This window comes from Microcaecilia unicolor, chromosome 10 (assembly GCF_901765095.1).
Source record: "Microcaecilia unicolor chromosome 10, aMicUni1.1, whole genome shotgun sequence".
Taxonomy (NCBI): Eukaryota; Metazoa; Chordata; class Amphibia; order Gymnophiona; family Siphonopidae; genus Microcaecilia; species Microcaecilia unicolor.
Window position 1 is genome coordinate 124,935,024 of NC_044040.1, and position 23,101 is coordinate 124,958,124.

At 49.5% G+C, this 23,101-nt stretch overlaps 1 protein-coding gene across 1 annotated transcript in view; it reads right to left on the reverse strand.

Moving 5' to 3' along the window:
- YEATS2 (YEATS domain containing 2) overlaps nt 1-23,101 on the reverse strand; it is a 1,439,149-nt gene that overhangs the window by 823,668 nt on the left and 592,380 nt on the right. Inside the window, 1 exon segment of the mRNA XM_030217135.1 lies at nt 3,862-3,969. Coding sequence (XP_030072995.1) covers nt 3,862-3,969 — 108 coding nt within the window.

Genomic DNA, 23,101 nt, shown 5'->3' on the forward strand with positions numbered 1-23,101 from the left:
CCGCCGACGTCGTCGGGAGCCTTCCTGGGAGGCGACTGCAGTCGGTACCGCAAGCGGCACCGATGTCGGAGACCTCACCCCGGGCAAGGGGCCAGCCGGCGCCTCACTCGACGGTACCGGTGGCGCAAGCACCCCCGGTACCGGAGGGGAACGGCGCAACAGCTCTCCCAGGATCTCTGGGAGAACGGCCCGGAGACTCTCGTGCAGAGCGGCTGTGGAGAAAGACATGGAAGCCGATGCAGGCGTCGAGGTCAGAGTCTGTTCCAGGCGTAAGGCTGTTCCGGGCTGTCCAAGGTGGAGCGCATCGACACCTCCTGAACAGAGGGTGAGCGGTCCTCCCGGTGCCGATGCCTACTGGGTGCCGACTCCCTCGGCGACCCAGAGCTCTCGGTACCGATGCGGGAAGGAGACCGGTGTCGATGCTTCTTTGACTTTTTCAAACGAAGCATGTCACCGGAACTTCCCGGTACCGACGAGGAGGACGTAGAATCCAGCCGTCGCTTCCTCGGGGCCGAGGCCGAAGAAGGTCGGTCTCGGGGGGCTGTACCGCAGGAGCCCTCAGGGTAGGGGGAGACCCACCCGAAGGCTCATCGCCACCAGCAGGGGAATGGACAGCCCTCACCTGCACTCCAGTCGAAGCACCACCATCCGACGACATCAGCACTAATGGAGGTCCCGGTACCACCGACGCCGACGCAGCCTTTCGATGTCTCGGTACCGATGATGCAGAGGGTCGATGCCTCGATGCAGTCGATGCCGAGGTCGAAGGTCTTAATGCTGTCGACGTCGATGCACTCGATGCCCCCGGTGCTGTTGTCGACGAAGAGCCCGAGAACAACACGTTCCACTGGGCCAATCTCGCTACCTGAGTCCTCTTCTGTAAAAGGGCGCAAAGACTACAGGCCTGCGGGCGGTGCCCAGCCCCCAGACACTGAAGACACGACGCATGCCTATCAGTGAGCGAGATTACCCGGGCGCACTGGGTGCACTTCTTGAAGCCGCTGGGAGACTTCGATGACATGGGCGGAAAAATCACGCCGGCGAAATCAAAATTCGTAATGGCGAAATAGGCACCAAAAATAGGGAGAGAAAAAATCCGTACTGAGGCCTCAAAAAAGGCCTACCCCGAAAGCGAAAGGAAACTTAAGCGGGGCAAAATCTGGAAGCACGGGAAAGGGGTAAAGACCGTAAAGGTCCTCTTTTTTTTTTTTTTTTAGCGAAAATCGCGAAGACGCGCGAGGGTTGACTTTGAGGGGCGCGAAACGGCGCAAAACACGACCGTCCCGAGCGCGGACAAAAGAAGACTGACGAACACGAGCCAGTTCGGGTGGGAAGACGGCCGCGCATGCGGAGTGCGCATCGGCGCACTAGGACTAGCAATTGCCTTTGCTAGTAAGGTTTTCCGATTGGAGGGGCTGCCGTGGACGTCACCCATCAGTGAGAACAAGCAGCCTGCTTGTCCTCGGAGAAATGATAATATTTGAGGGGGACTGCCAACTGTGCATCTAATGCAAATATGGTGAGAAACTTCTCCCACACCACCTGCACCAGCGAGGCAGCAGGAAGGGACCGAATATAATGCCGCAACTGAAACCAAGCCAAGTAATCTCCCCCTACCGACCCATATTCTGACTCTAATTCATCTAAGGATTTCAATGTACCTTCCTCCATGTATAGTTGATACAGATATTGAACCCCCGCCCCCCCTTGCTGCCCAAGCCACAAAACACACAGAGGTCGAACCAGGCAAAAAATCCAGGTTCCCATGTAATGGCAGCAGAGGGAAGGATATCGACGAAAGCCCAAAGAAACGGCACACCCATCTCCACGCCCGCTTCAGTGGCAACAACAAGACCGCATATATGAGTGTGATTTTATATAAACTGCTTTGAACAAACTTTGGTGTTGTATAGGCAGTATGTAAGTATATATCAGCATGTGCAGCCCATGTCCAGAGCACCACACTTCGAAGTGAGCAGCACTACAGTGTCCCCAGCAGTTTAAAGTACAACTCTCTGCCTTGGGCTCCACAGAAGAGGAAGCAACCCCAGACAGTACATTAGTGGTACTCTGAGTTTAAGGAAGCCTAAATAGGTGCATGGGGAAGAAGGTTACAATGTTCAATATGCAGAGATGTCTGAATTGGGGGGGGGGGGGGGAAGGGCTAGTGCAGTAAAGGAAGAGATCAACAAAGGCTGGTGCTAGGGGATTGCAGGTAGCATTGTAGGCTATATGTATGTATATGTCTGAATGGGGGGGGGGGGGGGAGGGCTAGTGCAGTAAAGGAAGAGATCAACAAAGGCTGGTGCTAGGGGATTGCAGGTAGCATTGTAGGCTATGTATGTATATGTATGTGAGACTGGATGAGAAAAGGGATCATCAGGACGAAGAATGTAGTTCTAGATCCATCCTCCTTCCTCTGCATGATCCAGGTTATCCCTCTCTCTCATCTCATTTCTAGAAGCCCCTTTTCTTTTCCTCCCTTGCCTCTATCCCTCTCCTATAGTACCTCTATTGAGTAGTAGAATGCCCAAGCTTCTCTCCTAGCTCCACCTCCAACCCTTCCCTACCATCCCCCTAGTTCCCTCCATGGTATCCAGCATTTCTCTTCATTCCTTCCCTCTCAATGTCCCTCCCCCACCCCCATGGTGTCCAGCATTTTCTCCTTCCCTATCTCACTCCCTCTTCAGCATCTCTATCCTTCCCCCTCCCACCATGGTCTCAAGCATGTCTCTCCTCCTTCCCTATGGTGTCCATCATTTCCCTCCTGCTTTCCTTCCCTCATCTCCCATATCAGTATCTCTCTTCTTCCACCATGGTCACCAGCATCTGTCCCCTTCCTTCTCTCTGCCCTTCTCAGTATCTCTTTCCATCCCTTCCTGCCTCCCCCCCCCCCCCCCCCCGGCAACCAGCATCTCTCCTTCCGTACCGCCCTGCAGTATTTATTTGCTCATCTTACTCCCCCAGGACAGTGACTATACAATCTGCATAAGAGACAGCATCATGCAGCCAGCTAGTGTGCAGCCTTGAGCATTTGCACTTGCTTAAAGTCTGCCAGTTTCTGCTCCCTCCAAAACAGCAAGTTGCTGTCCCAGGGAAGTGAAGTAAACAAAGAGGAGTGAGGTAAAGCAAATAAATAGTTCATGGGGAAGGGAGGCAAGGAAGGAAAATTTTGAGGGTACCATGGCACCTGTGACTCCCCCTGTTCCTACACTGATGCCTCTATTCCTATCCTCTGCAATCACTTCTCCTCCTCCCCTGTGGTCTCTTCCTCATTTCCTATATCCTCTTCCCTATACTTAATTCATTCCTCTCCTCAGAGCTGTAACTAGGTATTTTAGTGCTCAGGATACACAACTGTATTTGCACCCCTATCCCAATCTCCAATCCTTTTTCCCTTTACCCCACTCCTCCTTTTCCCTCCCATAATTTAGATGGAGGAAGGAGATTAGAACTCTTACTGGCTTTTCACCTGCTGTCAGTCTATACTTACATTTTATAGTAATTTTTCTACCTTCAAAGGACTCTATGCCCCAAGCAGCTGCCCCTCTTGTCAATGCCTCATTGTCTGTCCCCCACTTTGTAGAGCTGATTAGTTAGATCCCTTGTCCCCATAAAAGAACAAAAAATATTATTGGGGTACACAAGAAGTGTGAAAAAATTCATTTTACAAAGTATAATACAAATTTGCATAATTTAGTATGCACATATACCACAATTTAAGAAACTGTGCTGTAGAATTTACCTTTGAACTACTGCAGGGAAACTGGAGACTGTGATAGTAAATGCTATTACATTTTTAAAAATATAATTATTCTCATAAAGCACACTGGTGAGCAGAGCACAGAGCAAAAACACTACCTTTGTAAATGCTCCTAGTCCTCCTGTCACAGGCTTCGGGCTTTGTACCTTAGAATAACTTCCAATTGGACAAAGAGGTGGCATGGCTGCAAACAACGATTCCTCCTGCTAATACCACAAATAGAGCATGTACATTAAGGTTATAAAAATAACTTATAGTTTTGATTTCACTCATCACTTTGAAAATTCACTTCACAGAACTCTAATTGTAATTTTACTGATTTTTTTTCCCAAGAACCTTAACAGAGCTCAGGAGGCAGGCCCAAACAAGCAGAACAGAGTAGTCCAAAGGGTACTTATCTATCTCTATATAAAGAAGGATACGATTACAAGTTGTTTGGCTTGAAAGATGACCAAAGTTCAATTTACTAACATTCTTTTAACAGCCTGACACTTCAATAATAAAAAGGATCCCTAAATGCAGTCCCCAAGAACCACAAACCAATAAAGTTTCCACACAGAACACGCATGAGATATATTTGCACACAATGGAGGCAAGGCATGCAGAGAAAGCTTGGTCGATGACATTTAATGTGGACAGGTGCAAAGTGATGCACATAGGGAAAAATACACCCAACTATAGGATCAAAATGATGGGTTCTGAGTTAGGAATCACTACTCAAGAAAAAGATGTTGGGGACATTGTGGATAATTCATCTAATGTGCTATAAGGTGCTGCTGCTGTTATAAACCACAAATAGAATGTTAGGGATTATCTGAAAAGGGATGGAAGACAAAACAGAAAATGCCATTATGACTTTGTATAAGTCCCTGATGCTGCACTTGAACCTTTGTGCAGTTCTGGTCACCCCGTCTCAAAAAGAATATAGGACACTGGAAAAGGTTCAGAGACTGGTGACAAAAATGAAAAAGGGGATGGAACGCCTCCTTTATGAATAGAAGATAAACAGATTAGGGATTTTCAGTGTGAAGGAAAGATGATTGGGAGGGGACTATGATAGGTATGAGTGGAGTGAACAGATAAATAGAGAACACTTGTTTAACCTCTGAAACAACATAAGACGTTCCACAAAATGAGGGGCCCTTTTACTAAGCTGCGTAGGCGCCTACACGCGGCCAACACGCAACAATTTGGAGTTACTGCCCGGCTACCGCGTGACCCGGGCAGTAATTTCATTTTTTACGTGCATTCGCTACACACGCTGGAGAATAATTTTTATTTTCTGGCGCGCAGAGGAAACCGGGTGGTAATCTTCATTCTACATGTGTAGATGATTACCGCACGGTTACCATGTGAGACCTTACTGCTGGCGGTAAGGTCTCAGACCCAAAATGTACATGTGCCAATTTTTATTTTCCCACATGTCCATTTTCTGCAAAAATGTTAAAAAAGGCCTTTTTTACAGGCACACTCAAAATGCTACTACTACTACTACTATAGCATTTCTATAGCGCTACAAGGTGTACGCAGCGCTGCACAAACATAGAAGAAAGACAGTCCCTGCTCAAAGAGCTTACAATCTAATAGACAAAAAATAAAGTAAGCAAATCAAATCAATTAATGTGTACAGGAAGGAGGAGAGGAGGGTAGGTGGAGGCGAGTGGTTACGAGTCAAAAGCAATGTTAAAGAGGTGGGCTTTCAGTCTAGATTTAAAGGTGGCCAAGGATGGGGCAAGACGTAGGGGATCAGGAAGTTTATTCCAGGCGTAGGGTGCAGCGAGACAGAAGGCACGAAGTCTGGAGTTGGCAGTAGTGGAGAAGGGAACAGATAAGAAGGATTTATCCATGGAGCGGAGTGCACGGGAAGGGGTGTAGGGAAGGACGAGTGTGGAGAGATACTGGGGAGCAGCAGAGTGAGTACATTTATAGGTTAGTAGAAGAAGTTTGAACAGGATGCGAAAACGGATAGGGAGCCAGTGAAGCGACTTGAGGAGAGGGGTAGTATGAGTAAAGCGACCCTGGCGGAAGACGAGACGGGCAGCAGAGTTTTGAACTGATTGGAGAGGGGAGAGGTGACTAAGTGGGAGGCCAGCAAGAAGCAGATTGCAGTAGTCTAAACGAGAGGTGACAAGGGTGTGGATGAGGGTTTTGGTAGTGTGCTCGGAAAGAAAGGGGCAGATTTTACGGATGTTGTAAAGAAAGAAACGACAGGTCTTGGCGATCTGCTGGACATGAGCAGAGAAGGAGAGAGAAGAGTCAAAGATGACCCCAAGGTTTCGAGCTGAGGAGACAGGGAGAATGAGAGAGCCATCAACAGAAATAGAAAACGGGGGGAGTGGGGAGGTGGGTTTGGGGGGAAAAATGAGAAGCTCGGTTTTGGTCATGTTTAATTTCAGGTGGCGTTGAGACATCCAGATAGCAATGTCAGACAAGCACGCTGAAACTTTGGTTTGGATGCAAGGTGAGATATCAGGGGTAGAAAGGTAGATTTGGGAGTCATCAGCATAGAGATGGTAGGAAAAGCCATGGGATGAGATTAATGAACCAAGGGAAGAAGTGTAGATAGAAAAGAGGAGGGGACCAAGAACAGAACCCTGAGGTACGCCGACAGGCAGAGAGATAGAAGTAGAAGAGGATCCACCAGAGTGAACACTGAAGGTGCGGAGGGAGAGGTAGGAAGAGAACCAGGAAAGGACAGAGCCCTGGAATCCAAGTGAGGACAGGGTATCAAGAAGTATGCTGTGATCAACAGTGTCAAAAGCAGCGGAAAGCTCAAGAAGAATGAGGTTGGAATATTGACCTCTGGATTTAGCCAGTAATAGGTCATTGGAGACTTTAGTAAGCGCAGTTTCGGTTGAGTGGAGAGGGCGAAAACCAGATTGTAGTAGGTCAATAATAGCATGTGATGAGAGAAAATCAAGGCAGCGGTGGTGAACAGCATGCTCAGGTAATTTGGAGAGAAAAGGGAGGAGGGAGATGGGTCGGTAATTAGAGGGACAAGTAGGGTCGAGTGAAGGCTTCTTAAGGAGAGGTGTGACCACAGCATGTTTAAAGGCAGTAGGCAGTGGCATAGGAAGGGGGGGGGGGGCGGTGGGGCGGTCCGCCCCGGGTGCACGCGCTGGGTGTCTGTGGGGGGGGGGGGGGGGGGGGTGTCGGCTCGCTGGTTCTCTGCTCTTTGCCCCGGAACAGGTTACTTCCTGTTCCGGGGCAGAGAAAGCAGGGAAGCAGCAAAGCCGACGCAGCTCCCAGTGACGTGCATTGGGGGTGGATCGGGCCTCCCGCCTGCCCCCCGCTGCAAGGTAGGGTGCGTTTCGGGAGGGGGCGCAGTGGCGACCCGCCGCGGGTGTCAGGCACCCTAGCTACGGCACTGGCAGTAGGGACAGTTGCAGTGGAAAGTAAGAGGTTGAGAATGTGACAGATAAAAGGAATAAGAGCAGGTGAGATGGCATTAAGAAGGTGGGTGGGAATGGGATCAGAGGAACAGGTGGTACATTTTGAGGAAGAAAGGAGAAGTGTAGTTTCCTCTATAGTAACTTCAGGAAAGGAGGAAAAGGAATGAGGGGAAGGAGAGAGAGGGGAACAGACTAGTGGAGGGAGAGGTGGCGAGGTAGAGAATTCAAGGTTTATCTTTTGAACTTTGTCGTGAAAGAATTCAGCAACGGTCTGAGGAGATAATGAAGGGGGAGTTGGGAGAGGGGGAGGGGGCACCTTGAGGAGAGAGTTCAATGTGGTGAAGAGAAGTCGAGGGTTAGAGCCAAGAGAGTTGGTCAGTTGGATATAATAATCCTGTTTGGCGCGTAAAAGAGCAGATTGGAAGGAGGTCAGCATGAACTTAAAGTGTAAGAAATCAGCAAGGGCCAGAGATTTCCGCCAGAGGCGTTCGGCGGAGCGGGTACAGGAACGTAGGTAGCAGATATTAGAAGTCAGCCAAGGTTGGGGTTTTGTACGCCTTATAGGGCGGGTCATCAAAGGTGCAAGTGTGTCTAAGGCAGAAGATAAAGTATTGTTGTAAGAAGAAACAGCCTCGTTGACAGACACGGATGGTGCCACAGTAGAGAGGAGGTTTGAAACATGGGAGGATAGAGATGAAGGGTCAATATCGTGAAGATTCCTAGATAAATTAGATAAGATAGGACGGGACTGGGAGGGAGGAGATTTAAGTGTGAAAGTTATAAGATGGTGATCAGAGAGGGGAAGATCAGAGGCAAGGAAACTAGAGGGTGAACAGTTGGAGGAGAAGATGAGATCAAGACAGTGACCATTTTGATGATTGGGGAAGGTGGAGCATAGTTGGAAATTAAAGGAGGATGTTAACCCGAGTAACTTGGAAATATAAGAGTTGGAAGGATCATTAGCAGGAATATTAAAGTCACCAAGGATGAGAGAGGGGGAGGAAGGATCATGGAAGAAGGCAAGCCAGGCATCAAAGTCACTGAGAAAGGATGAAAGAGACTTATCAGGGGGACGATAAATGACCGCTGTTCGAAGAGGCAGAGGAGAGAAAAGGCGGATAGAGTGAACTTCAAAGGAGGAAAAACAGTGAGATTGAGGTGGAAGAAGGGGTTGAAATCTGGAGGAGGGAGAGAGAAGTAGTCCAACACCGCCCCCGTGACCAGCAGGGCGAGGAGTATGTGAAAAAAGATAACCGCCATGGCAGAGGGCTGCGACTGAAGCAGAGTCATCAGGGCAGAGCCAGGTTTCTGTTATGGCGAGCAGATGGAGGTGACGCGAGATAAAGAGGTCCTGGATATATGGGAGTTTGTTACAGATAGAGCGAGCATTCCATAGGGCGCAAGAGAAGGGGAGGGGAGTAGAGGAATAGAGATGAGGTTAGAGAGGTCGCGGTGAGGGAGGAGCGGTGACGTCAAGCTGAGAAATGGCGGTGTGAGTGCACAGCTCCGCATGCCTCATATACAACTATAGTGGACTGTTGATAGATCTTATTGAGCGATTTGTATATCTTCTTACCTCAACCTGCAGCCCTTACGATAATGGCAGGGAAAGAAGCCGCAACATCGAGGAAATCCCTGAAAGTGTTTAGTTATCAGCCACAATCCTCCGGTGGCAAGATGGCGTCTGGCTCGGGCCCCTCGCGGGCTGCAGGTGTGCGTGCAGAGAATGCCATAAACGAAATGGAGGTGGCAGAGGATTTTAACCCCAGCGACTTTCGGGCGCTGCTCAAAGAGATCCGGGCGGATGTAAAGGCAGGCCGGGAGGATTTTACGAAACTGGCTGTGGAGCTCAGAGGTGAACTGCTGGAAATGGGTCGTCGCGTGGAAGACGTAGATGATCGGGTAGAGAACAGCAGGAGGCCCTGAACTCGTTAGAGAACTCGCTAAAAGAACAACAAGTAGTGAGTAAATCGCTTATGGATAAATTAGAAGACTTAGAGAATCGTGGAAGACGATCAAATATTAGAATCCGAGGCATCCCCGAGCAGGCGGACTATTTAAATTGCAAAAAAGTCGCACAACAAGTTGCAAACATGCTGCTTTCGGAAGATGGTCCTGAGGTGAGCCCGGAGGACATTAGAATAGACCGAGCTCATACAGCGCTTACAAGAGTACGGGACAATTTGCCAAGAGACATAATAGCATGTTTTGCGGATTACAAAATTAAGGAAGCCATCTTGAAAAAAGCCCGCCAAAAAGATAGCATTAAATGGGACACACTCCCTATTGAGCTATATGAAGATCTGGCTCCGACGACCTTGAAGCATCGAGCCGAACTCCGAAATTACACCAGATACCTCCGGGATCAGAGTACACTATACAGATGGCAACACCCTTTTGCTTTGGCATACAATAAGGAAGGAAAATGGTTCCGCATTCATTCAGCAGAAGAAGCGCGTGCGACTTGGCCGGAAGTGGATGGCCCACCGCTGAGATCGGATGATAAGATGGAGGAGGAGAGAAGGCCGAACCGCCAGCGATGGACACGGGTGACAAGAGGCAAGGGACGCCTCACCCGACAGCAATCAACACAGCAACTGCCCACGGCGGCTAAGACTGTAACTTGATAAGTAACTCGGGGACGCTACTACAGATAAGCAGTTAACAGCTTCTTGTGTTATATTTGTGTTAGTACTGTTTTATGATGAACGATAGGAGGCATGTGTTAAGTCACCGCTCTCTTGATTTAGTGGTGAGATAATTTTGATCCACTGGATACATGGGATTGGGGGGGGGGGGGGGGGGGGAAAACCAGGGTAACACAGGAATCTGGGATATATGGTGTTATATTGGAGGGTGCTTCTTGGGAGCAGCACATAGGGAAGCGGGATGTACATCTTAGGGTCCAATGACACACATAGTTTGTATGACCATGAATGTTCGTGGTCTGAACTCCCCTTTAAAATGCCGGAGACTATTTAAAGAGGCCAATAGAGTGGGGGCAGATGTCTTACTGATACAAGAAACACATTTGCTGGAGAGGCATGAGCATCTAATGGGCAATGCCGATATCCTCACCAGTATATGGCTTCTAATAAGAAACAGAGGAAGACAGCGGGGTTGGGGATATTGATAAAACGAGGGGTGGCGTGGGAACTGATCACGGTGAAACGAGATTCTGAAGGGCGATTTCTGTTAGTGGTCGCCAAATTGGGGGGCCAGATCTATACTATAGTAAATATCTACGCATCTAATCAAGCACAGGGAGCGTTTTTTTAGTCTGTTGGCACCCAGCTCTTAAAATATGTACAAGGGGAAGTTCTCATGGGTGGAGATTTTAATGTCACCTTGGACCCTGGTATGGATAACACAGGGGAGGTAGTGGGATAAGCGCAGCTAGAGAGAGGCAGATTAATTCGATTTCTTAACCAGTGGGGGTTAGTGGACATATGGTGGGTGTTACACAAGGACGAAAGGGATTATACATGCTTCTCAGCCCCACACAATACACACTCGAGAATAGATATGTGGATGGGCAGCGCGGGCACATTGACACAGAGCATCTCTGTAGAGATACAGACCCGGGTGTGGTCTGATCATGCCCCAGTGGTATTAGAAATGAGAGGTGACAGGATGGAGCGGGGACGGAGGACATGGCAATTTCCAGATAGTTTACTAGATGATCCTAAACAGGTACAGCGCATTGAATTAGAGCTTAAGGAATTCCTTCAATTCAATGACACCCCAGAAATTACTTCAGAAATCTTATGGGAAAGCATGAAGGCTGTGATTCGGGGGAAGGTGATCTCCATACAAGCGCATTTAACTAAAGATCATAGAGAAAAAGAGAGAGATCTTAGAGCGACTATTAATCAGCTGGACACCCTGGTAAAACGACAGCAGAACACACCCAGTCAACTAGAGGAATTACATAAGGCACGGCTCCAGCTGGCGTCCTTAGAAAGTATAGCAATACAGGAGCAGATGCAAAGGGTACAGCAAGAATATTAAGAGTTTAATAATAAAGCGAGCAAACTTCTAGCGTATAAGCTGAAGCAGCTAGCAGGCCGCAATAATATAAGTAGCGTCAGGGATAATACAGGGAGATTGCACGAGCAGCCAGATGACATACGACAGGCTTTTGTGCAATTTTATCAGCAACTATACCAGCCGGAGGGTCCACATTCGCTGGAGGTTATTCAGTCTTTACTGGATAATGTGGACATGCCCACCTTGTCAAGAGCTGAGGGGCTATCACTGTCGACTCCCATTGCGTTAGAAGAAGTAGAGGCTGCTATCAAAGGGTTGCCCGGGGGGAAGGCCCCGGGGCTTGATGGATTTGGCAATCGGTTTTACAAAAAATTTCGAACCATTCTGGCCCCCCTATTGCAGAGAGTCTTTAATGATATCAAGAATGATGCCCTGCTTCCGCGCTCTTGGAGACTAGCTAATGTGGTATTGTTGCTCAAACCGCATAAAGATCCGCAAAATTGTGGTTCATACCGTCCAATATCCCTTTTAGGGACTGATTATAAAATATTTACCTCTATTTTGGCTACACGCCTGTAAACAGTTTTGCCCCGCTTGGTGCATGAGGACCAAGCGGGCTTTATCGCGAATCGGCAAACCTTTGATAACACCAGACGAGCACAATATATAGTGGATCGGGTGCAAACACTTGGTCATCCAGCAGTGTTTCTTTCTTTAGATGCAGAAAAGGCTTTCGATAGGGTGCTGTGGCCCTTTCTGTTCCGACTCCTGGACCGCATTGGAGTGAGCGGGCAATTTATGCACTGGGTCACGGCGCTCTACCGACAACCGATTGCCCAATTGAAGATCAATGGTATGAACACACAACCCTTTGAGTTAAAAAGGGGCACTTGGCAGGGATGTGCGTTGTCCCCCCTATTGTTTGCTCTCTCTATGGAACCTCTGGCAATCATGGTTCGAAGAGAGCCGCGAGTGCGGGGCATCAATATAGGTAGGCAGGAAACAAAAATTATGTTGTATGCAGACGACGTGCTATTGACGTTGACAAGCCCCGGGGAATCTCTACAGGCAGTAATGGATATTCTTAAGGTATATGGGGAGGCAGCTGGTTTAAAAATTAACTTACAAAAATCTGAAATTATGCCCCTGCAGTTTCCCACGGGGCTACAAGCTGAACTACAGCCTTTATTTCCGTTCAGTTGGTCCCCGCGCTCTATTCAGTATCTTGGGGTCAATTTGACCCCGAATACTGTAGATCTATATCGGGAGAACTTTACCTCTAAATTGCCAGAATTATTTACTGAATTGGAGAGATGGGGAGGCCTGGGACTCTCATGGATGGGCAGAATTGCGGCAGTAAAAATGTCCCTACTCCCTAAGTTACTCTATCTGTTTATGGCAATTCCTATAGCAATCCTGAAGGCCTTTTTCCGGGTGCTTGACAGGAAAGTCTTTGCCTTCATTTGGCGGAGAAGACCTCCGAGAGTGACTAGGAAGGTCCTATATCAATCTAGGAAGGACGGAGGGATGGGAGTTCAAATGTTGGCTGTTGGACAAGTAGGGATAACCAAACCGTGGTCGTATGCGGCACAATGGGGTCTGCGGGGGGTGCCGCTGTGGGCGGCCCCATGGCTCCCACTAGACTCGCTAAGAGGGTTACTCTCGGGGCTAAAGGGTCAGATGAGGATAGCACTTGGTGAATGGGCGCGATGCAGAGCAGTGTGGTTCCCGGGACGGAAATATCATATGAACACCCCTATAATATTTGCACTGGATTTCCCACCAGGTAGAGGAGAACGAATATACGGGCATTGGTCAGCTCTATCACTGCGGGTGTTGGGACAGTTATGGGATGAGGGGAAATGTCAGTCGTTTCAGGCTCTGAAAGAGGAGTATGGATTGACTGATAAAGACCACTTTCATTATATGCAGGTGAGGGATTGTATGCATCGTAAGGCCAAAGACGAGCTACTGTTGACAGTAACAGAACTGGAATGGGCGATGGGCTCGGGGGCAGGGAGGGGTGGCATATCCAGGATTTATAAAGCACTCTTACATCAATCTTCCCCCTTGTCCCAATATACTGCTAAATGGGAGACTCTTTTATCCGTTCAGTATGAGCAGGATAAATGGCCCCGTATATATAAAACTTTACTGAATTTCTCTGTGGCAACACCACTGGTGGAAAATGGGTATAAGATGTTATACCAGTAGTATCTCACCCCCCACAGAATATCACGTATATTTCACACGGAGGCCTCAACTTGCTTGCGGGGCTGTGGAGCCAGGGGTACATTTTGGCATATATGGTGGGACTGCCCAACCATAAAACAGTTCTGGTCAAACTTAATATCACACCTTCACACTAAGCTGGGGATAGCACTTACGCCGAGCCCGGAGCTTTGTTTACTTAACATACCAGTGGAGGGCATACGTCGCTCACTCCATGGTATTCTCTCTCATGTAGTAACAGCAGCACGTATATTAATTGCTAGATACTGGAAACAAACAGCGATCCCTACGATGGATCAAGTCTTTAAAAAAGTGGACTATTGTTGCTTAATGGCTAAAATGACAGCTTTGTAGCGGGGACAGTTGGTAAGATTTCTCAAAATGTGGACAATATATATGGAATGGAGAGGGATCTCTGTTTGATGGATGGAAGACCCCTTTGATCTGAAATGTTGAATTTGACTGTTGTTACCCTGGAGGGAGGGTGGGAGAGGGGTAGGGTGCGGGGGGGGGGGAGGGGATGGGTAGCATTTGTTATCAACAGCATATTTGGATTGTATACTGAGTTGAAGTTTTGGATATTGTATTGAACTTGTTTATGTGAAATAATAAACATATATTTAAAAAAAAAAAAAAAAGAGAGAGGTCGCGGTGAGATCTGTAGAGTTGGGATAATAGTTGGTGAGGAGGGCCAGGATTGGGATTGATGTCACCGGCTGAGAGTAACAGAAGGAGTAAAAGAGAGCGGAAAAGAGTAGGAGAGGTGTGGCCACGAAGACGTCGAAGGCAAGAGGTATTTAGGTGGAATGGAGAAGGCAAAATGGAGGGAAGAAAGAGACGGAGAAAAAAAGAGAAAAATGCCCCGCGCGCTGCACCTAGAGCGGAACCCTGAATGGATCGGAGTGGACCTGGGTGTCACCACGGAGAAGGCTGTAAGGATATGCAGATGAGCTGCAAGTCCTCCACAGCACCTGAAAGGCAGCCGGTGGTAGAGCTGGGCACCTCTCAGCTGAGGAAGGTAAAATTATGTATCATACCTGATAATTTTCTTTCCATTAATCATAGCTGATCAATCCATAGACTGGTGGGTTGTGTCCATCTACCAGCAGGTGGAGATAGAGAGCAAACTTTTGCCTCCCTATATGTGGTCATGTGCTGCCGGAAACTCCTCAGTATGTCGATATAAAAGCTCCATCCGCAGGACTCAGCACTTAGAGAATTACACCCACAAAGGGACACTCTGCCCAGCTCACCACCGCCGAAACGGGGGAGGGGAATTAACCCAGCTCATCCCCACACAAGTGGGGGAGGGGAATCCGTCCAGCTCATCCCCGCGGAGCGGGGGAGGGACACCACACCCGCCGATGCGGGGGGATCTGGCTTATCCTGCAACCGCAACCGCGGGAGGAGCTGACTGACCCTAACACCGCCGAAGTGGGAGGGGTACAAAGCTGCCCTACAGCCGCACGAAGCGGGGAGGGAGTGCCGGCAGAATTTAAGTCTCAATCCAGCCCCGTAAAACGGAGGGGAGAGGAATGCAGCAGCTCACTGTAACACAAACTCGTCTCAACTCTTGAAGAATCCAAGTGAAAAACTTGAACACGAAGTCCTCCTGAAGGAACTGAAGACTAAACTTGAACCTAAAATTCAACCAGAATATAAACAGTACAGATATCTGGGAGGGGCTATGGATTGATCAGCTATGATTAATGGAAAGAAAATTATCAGGTATGATACATAATTTTACCTTCCATATCATCATGCTGATCAATCCATAGACTGGTGGGATGTACCGAAGCAGTACTCACCCAGGGCGGGACATTGAAATCCCTGACCTCAACACTGAAGCTCCAAACCGGGCCTCCGCCCGAGCAGCCACAGTCAAGCGGTAATGCTTGGAGAATGTATGAGCCAATGCCCAAGTTGCCGCCTTGCATATCTCTGCCAAGGAGACGGACCCGGCCTCTGCCATCGAGGCCGCCTGAGCTCTAGTGGAGTGAGCCTTCAGCTGGATAGGCGGCACCTTCCCCGCGGCCACATAAGTCGCTGCCATGGCTTCCTTGACCCATCTTGCCACTGTAGGCTTAGCAGTCTGCAGACCCTTACGAGGACCTGCAAACAGGACAAACAGATGATCCGATTTCCGGAAATCATTGGTCACTTCCAAGTATCTGATGATGACCCGTCTCACATCCAGATATTCGAGAGCAGAATACTCTTCTGGGTAGTCCTCCCTACGAAAGGAAGGGAGACAGAGCTGCTGACTCACATGGAAGCGAGAAACAATCTTGGGTAGGAAGGAAGGCACTGTGCGAATAGTCACTCCTGCCTCAGTGAACTGCAGAAAAGGCTCTCGACAAGAGAGTGCTGGAGCTCGGAAACTCTTCTGGCTGAAGTGATAGCCACAAAAAGACTGCTTTCAACGTTCAGGTCTTCAGAGATGCCCTCGACAAGGGTTTCAAAAGGCGGCTTTTGCAAGGCTCTTAGCATCAGGTTGAGATTCCACGCAGGCACCACTGAGTGCAGAGGAGGGCGCAGGTGATTAACTCCCTGAGGAAACGCACCACATCTGGCTGCGAAGCCAGGGAAGCACCCTTCAGGCGGCCCCCTGAAGCAAGCCAGGGCCGCTACCAGGACTTTCAGGGAACTGAGCGACAGGCCTTTCTCCAGACCTTCTTGCAGGAACGCCCAGCACTGAAGAAATTGGAGCAGTAAATGGAGAAGAAAGTGAATCTGCTTCACACCACGCTGCAAAGGTACGCCAAACCCTGGCGTAAGCAGTAGAAGTAGAGCGCTACCTCGCTCTCAGCAGAGTGGCGATGACCTTGTCTGAGAAGCCCTTCTTCCTCAGACTCTGCCGCTCAATAGCCAGGCCGTAAGACAAAGGGGGAGGAATCCTCCATCACCACGGGACCCTGATGTAACAGGCCCTGCTCCACTGGCAGTCGCAGAGGTTCGTCCACTGACAGCCTGATCCAGTCCGCACACAGGGACGTCTGGGCCAATCCGGACCCACCAGGACTATCCGGCCCGGATGCTTTGCCACCCGGTCTAGCACCTGCCAACATGGGCCAGGGCGGGAAACACATAGAGAATCTCTTATGTCGGCCACTGTTGGAGAAGAGCATCTCTCCCAGGGATCGAGGGTCCCGTCCTCTGCTGAAAAAGCGCGACAGTTGGCAATTGGCCGATGACGCCATCAGATCTAGGCTCGGCTGGCCCCAGCGCTTCGTGATGTCCAAGAACGCCTGAGCAGATAGCTGCCACTCTCCGGGCTCCAAGGTATGGCGACTGAGAAAGTCCGCCTTGACATTCATGACCCCCGGCAATGTGGGCCGCTGACAGCTGTTCCAGGTTCGCTTCCGCCCACTGGCATAGATTCATGGCCTCCTTGGCTAGAGGGGCGCTCTTGGTACCTCCCTGGCGGTTGACATAGGCCCACAGCCGTGGCATTGTCCGACAGGAACCCGTACAGGCTTCAACGCCAGTACCGGGATGAACTCCAAAAGCGCCAACCGAATGGCTCTGAGTTCCAGGAGGTTGATAGACCACTTTGCCTCTGCAGGAGACCAGAGCCCCTGCGCTGTCCTTCCCAAGCAGTGGGCTCCCCAGCCCGACAAAGAGGCGTCCGTCGTGACGACAACCCACTCCGGGGTCACCAGAGGCATTCCTGCAGACAACTTGTCTGTCTGCGTCCACCAGCTCAGCGTCTTGCGCACTGCTGGGTCCAAGGGAAGGCGCACAGCATAATCCTCCGACATCGGAGTCCAGCGCTGCAGCAGAGAGTGTTGTAGTGGTCTCATATGAGCCCTGGCCCAGGGCACTACTTCCATCGTGGCCGTCATAGCCCAACAGCTGCACATAGTCCCAAGCCCGAAGAGGAGAGGCTACTAGGAACTGGTCCATCTGAGCCTGAAGCTTGACAATCCGATTGTCCGGCAGGAACACTCTGCCCACTTGGGTGTCGAATCGAAACTCCCAGGTACTCCAGGGACTGAGTTGGGCGCAGCTGGCTTTTCTCCCAGTTGATGATCCAACCCAGGGAGCTCAAAAGAGCACCCGGTTCACAGCTTTGCCGCACTCTGCATAAGAGGGGGCTCGGATCAACCAGTCGTCCAGATAAGGATGGACTTGTACTCCTTCCTTCCTCAGGAAGGCCGCGATGACCACCATTACTTTGGAGAAGGTCCGCGGAGCAGTAGCCAACCCGAACGGGAGGGCTCTGAACTGGAAGTGTCGGCCCAGGACTGCAAAACGCAGAAAGCGTTGATGAGGAGGCCAGATGGGAATATGCAAGTCCGCTTCCTTGATGTCCAAGGATGCCAGGAACTCTCCTGCCTTCACTGCCGCTATAACAGAGCGGAGGGTCTCCATGCGAAAGTGCCTGATTGACCCCTTTGAGGTCGAGGATAGGCCGTACAGAACCTCCTTTCTTTGGTACCACAAAGTAAATGGAGTAACGTCCCTTGCCAAGCTGATTTTCTGGCACCGGAATGACCGCACCCAGGCGGATCAGATTGTCCAAGGTCTGCTGCACTGCCACAGCTTTGACCGGAGACTTGCAGGGGAGAGAGTACAAACCCGTCTCTTAAGGGTCGGCAGAACTCTAGCTTGTAGCCGTCTCTGATGACTTCCAGCACCCAAGCGTCTGAAGTTATTATGGTCCACTCGTCCAGAACCGAGGACAGCCGTCCTCCAATCTGCACTGGGGCGTGGACCAAGGCCCCGTCATTGGGTACAAGACCCTAGGGGAGGACCGGAGGGAGCACCTCCGGGACGGCGGTCTCTGCGAAAGGAATGCTGCTTGGGGGAGAAGTTCCTCTTGAAGGAAGAGGGGGCAGAGGAGCCCGACCTGCCCGGGCGCCGGTACCGACGGGCTTCCTGAAACCGTCCTCTGGAGGTACCGGGGCGAGCACTAGCCCGAGCCCTGACCTCTGGTAACTTCTTGCCCTTAGACGTGCCGAAATCGGTCACGATTTTGTCCAGCTCGACCCCAAAGAGCAGCTTGCCTTTAAAAGGCAATCTAGCCAGGCGGGATTTAGAGGCGTGGTCAGCAGACCTATGCTTCCGCCAAAGCCACCGCCGCGCAGAGATTGTCTGAGCCATGCCTTTAGCTGAGGCCCTCAAGACATCATACAGCAAGTCTGCCAAATAGGCTAAGCCCGATTCCAGGGCCGGCCAATCAGCCCTCAAGGAATGATCCGAGGGGAAGCCCGCTGCACCATAGACAGGCACGCCCTGGCCACATAGGAGCCGCAAACTGAGGCCTGCAAACTTAAAGCAGCCGCCTCAAAGGACGACCTTAAGGCCGCCTCCCAATCTTCTGTCTTGGGCGTCCTTTAGGGCCGTGCCACCTTCCACCGGCAACGCCGTTTTCTTAGTCACCGCAGTGATTAAAGAATCCACGGTAGGCCACAGATAGGCCTCACGTTCACTTTCAGGCAAAGGATAGAGGCGGGACATAGCCTAGCCACTTTAAGGCTCGCTTCCGGGACATCCCATTGAGCCGAATTAAGGTGTGCATGCATCATGCACGTGGAAGGTTCTATGCGGGCGCTTCGTCCCCAGCATAATGGCAGAGCCAACAGGGGCTGAGGGAGAGACGTCCTCCGGAGAGGAAATCTTCAAATGCCCATGGCCTGCATAACAGGTTGGGCAAATCCTCTGAGCTAAAGAGCCGCGCTGCAGAGGGGTCATCCGCTCCATCCGAGCGGGGATCCGTCTCCTCCAAGGAATCCGCAAAGGACCGTTGGGAGAACTCAGATACGCTGCCCTCATCTACATCGGAGGAGACAAAGAGGCTTATTTTCAAAGCACTTAGCCTCCCAAAGTTCCATAGAAACATATGGAACTTAGCCTCCCAAAGTGCTTTGAAAATATGCCTCAAAGTCCTCCAAGGCCTGGGAATCAACCCGAGGGCGTTTACCTCCGGGGCCTCAACCTCTTTACCAGACGAGGGAGCAGGGGCAGCGTTTTGCATAAGGGAGGCCTGATGCAGCAGCAAAACAAACTCGGGGAGAAACCCCCCAGACTGTGCACTTCCGCAGCCTGGGCTACAGCCCTAGACGCACCCTCAAACCGGCGCATCCAAGATGGCGTCCGGCGCGACACTCCGCGAAGGAGCCGCGCGGGAAAAAAACGGCGCTTAACTTTAGCCGCTTTTGTGCCGTCGCCCAAATTAAGGGCGTCATGGCATCAATGTCTCCCACCTCAAGGGCGGCCCAAGAAGAAGCCGTCCGAGCCGCGTGGCCGGCCAATATGGCGGAGGCGAGCCGCGGGGGATGGGCGTTTATGGCGGGAGAAAAACCGCCACACCGAAGGAAGGACCGGGACACTCATCGGTCACGAAACTGTCACCCAACAAGGGCGATCAGACTTTAAGACCCCTGCATCCTCTCTAGAAGCGCACACGCGATCCGGGGAGCGACTCTTTGCGCCCCGCCCTCCGACGCCATAGGCCACGTGGAGACCAATCGGGGAACCCCCTGCCCGCTATAAAAGGTAAAAATTACCTGCTTTCCGCTCCGAGCTGTAACGACTGGTGTTCCAGTGAGTAGCTGCAATAAACGTTTAAATAAACGTCGAAATAAACGCCTTTAAGGACGTTCAAAATTTTTTTTTTTTTTTTTTCAACGGAGCCAGCGGGAGGGGGGAGAAAAGGAGGGACCTGGCGCACCAGGTTTGCACTTGCTCAAGAAGAGCCCTCAACCCCAGGCACTCAACAAAACCTAAAAATTAGGCTTGGAGGCCTAGCCAGAGCTGCTGCTGTGTGTGACTACCACCTGCTGAGATAGAGAACATACTGAGGAGTTTCCGGCAGCACATGACCACATATAGGGAGGCAAAAGTTTGCTCTCTATCTCCACCTGCTGGTAGATGGACACAACCCACCAGTCTATGGATTGATCAGCATGATGATATGGAAAGGCTTACCAGGGGTTAGGCCGAAGCCAGCATTCCTCCCCCTGAGGACCTTATATCGTCATCAGTTTGAAGATTTTATAAAGTGTCTACTCTATCCTACATAATAAAAAGCACCTCCAACGTTCTGAGGCTGGCTGCGTGGACAAAAACCTTGAAGCATTCGTGCTCCTGCACCCATCTCCGGACATGATGACGTCTCCCACTCCCGGAAGCGTCACCAACGACTGTGCCCAATCACAACACAGCAGCATGAGTCTCCAGCGTATTAACAAAAAAACCCGCCAAAAAGCGCAATAAATTCTACACACGAACAAAGAAGGAGGACAACAACACTTTCAGAAACACCAGGTTATCCCCACACCAACCCCACACCCTTTCCACGGGATAAAATCGAAACACCACCCCACCAACTCCTCCCTCCCTCTCTTCTACGACGTCGGAACACCGCCCTCCATCTCCTCCCCTACCTCCCAACTCCACCGAAGCGTGAACAAAACAAACAAACAAAAAAAAACAGTGCAGGCTCTGCCCTTCACACACACCCTCCTCCCCAAAACGCCCCCTCCTAACTCCCTTTCTAATACACCCTCACAAACTCGAAACACCGCCCTCCAACTCCTCACTCCCTCTCTTCTAGGATGTCGGAGCACCGCCCTCCACCTCCTCCCTGACTGACTACCTCTCAACTCCACCGAAGCGTGAACAAAAAAAAAAGAAAAAAAACAGTGCAGGCTCTGCCCTGCTCACAAACCCTCCTCCCCAAAATGCCCCCGCCTAACTCCCTTTCTCATACAACCTCACAAACTCGAAACACTGCCCTCCAAATCCTCACTCCCTCTCTTCTAAGACGAAGGAGCAGACTCCACAGAAATGTCAACAACAACAAAAAAAAGTGCAGGCTCTGCCCTTCTCACAAAAAAAAAAAAAACAGGGCAGGCTCTGTCCTTCTCACACACAAAAAAACAGGGCAGGCTCTGCCCTTCTCACACACACACAAAAAGTGCAGGCTCTGCCCTTCTCACACACAGAAAAAAAAACAGTGCAGGCTCTGCCCTTCTCACACACACACACACACAAAAAACAGTGCAGGCTCTGCTCTTCTCATACACACACAAAAAGTGCAGGCTCTGCACTTCACACACACACATAAAAAAAACAGTGCAGGCTCTGCCCTTCTCACAAACACACAAAAAAAAAAACAGTGCAGGCTCTGCCCTTCTCACAAACACACACACACAAAAACAGTGCAGGCTCTGCCCTTCTCACACACACATAAAAAAAAAAGTGCAGGCTCTGCCCTTCTCATACACACACAAAAAGTGCAGGCTCTGCCCTTCTCACAAACACCACACACAAAAAAACAGGCAGGCTCTGCCCTTCTCACAAACACACACACAAAAAACCCAGTGCAGGCTCTGCACTTCACACACACAAAAAAAAACAGTGCAGGCTCTGCCCTTCTCACACACACAAAAAAAAACAGTGCAGGGCTCTGCCCTTCTCACACACACACAAAAAGTGCAGGTCTGCACTTTCACATCACATAAAAACACAGTGCAGGCTCTGCCCTTATCACAACACACACAAAAAACAGTGCAGGCTCTGCCCTTCTCACACACACATAAAAAACAGTGCAGGCTCTGCCCTTCTCATACACACAACACAAAAGTGTAAAAAAATATATGAGTAAAAAAATAACACACTGCTTTGTAACTTCATTACACTACATCCTACAAACACAATAACAAAACAATCAACACTACAACAAAACAAACAATAACAAATGAAATGGCACATAACAAAGAAATGACAAGCATTCATTACCAACACAACACAATTATGAAAAAAACACCACTTTCAGCACAATCATTGCAGACAACAAATACCTTGCTAGCGCCCGTTTCATCACTCACAGAAATGGGCTTTTTTACTAGTTTTTTTATATTGTCCATTTTTCTTCAGTTTTGAAATTTTTTAAAAAATCCTTTAATATTTGTAAAAATTTAGTACTTATGTTAAACTTTTTCTCTTGCAATGGAAATTAGTACCTACATATGTTTTGTTTTATGCTGTTTCAAGGCAGTCCCCTACAAATAAAATAATAAACATTATTGCATATTCAGCATTCAAACTTCTTCACATTCTATGAGCCAATTACCTTGCTTTGTCCTGTGATGAATCTTCAACCCACTCCTCTTAGTCAAAATGGTTGTGGCATCTCTCAACTCTTAACTTAAAGGCCGGTCACATGACCATGTTTTACATCCAATCCAAGTTTCCGGTCAGACCAACACCATCCATTCAAGTTCTTGTTTGAGACCAAATGGTTCAACAGAATTTAATTAATATATCCAGCTTTGTTCTTTATAATTCAGATATTCTTCAGTGTTACCACCCTCCCACCCACTCTCCACAGTATCTATAATCCTCCATCTCATATCCGCTACTGTATGATTATTTGTCCACCAGTGTTGTTTTAGAGGAGCTTCTTCGTTTTTTGTAACTATTTTGGATTTATGTTGTTAATCTGGTTTTCTACTTGTCTAGTACTCCTATCTCACATAAATTTTATACAGGGGTATTATATGACATATATATATTTTTAGATAGGAGGTTGGTGTCAATCTAGATCTAATTTTATATTAGTAGTGGATCTATCCATTTCACACTTTCCATCAAATTGGCAAACTACTGATATAAGTTGCATCTACTAGCATTGCATTTGCAAAATTCAGCAGTTTATCACTCTATATTTCAAACAATTCTCCTATATTCCACCCCCGCCGGAATGCCATTGTGA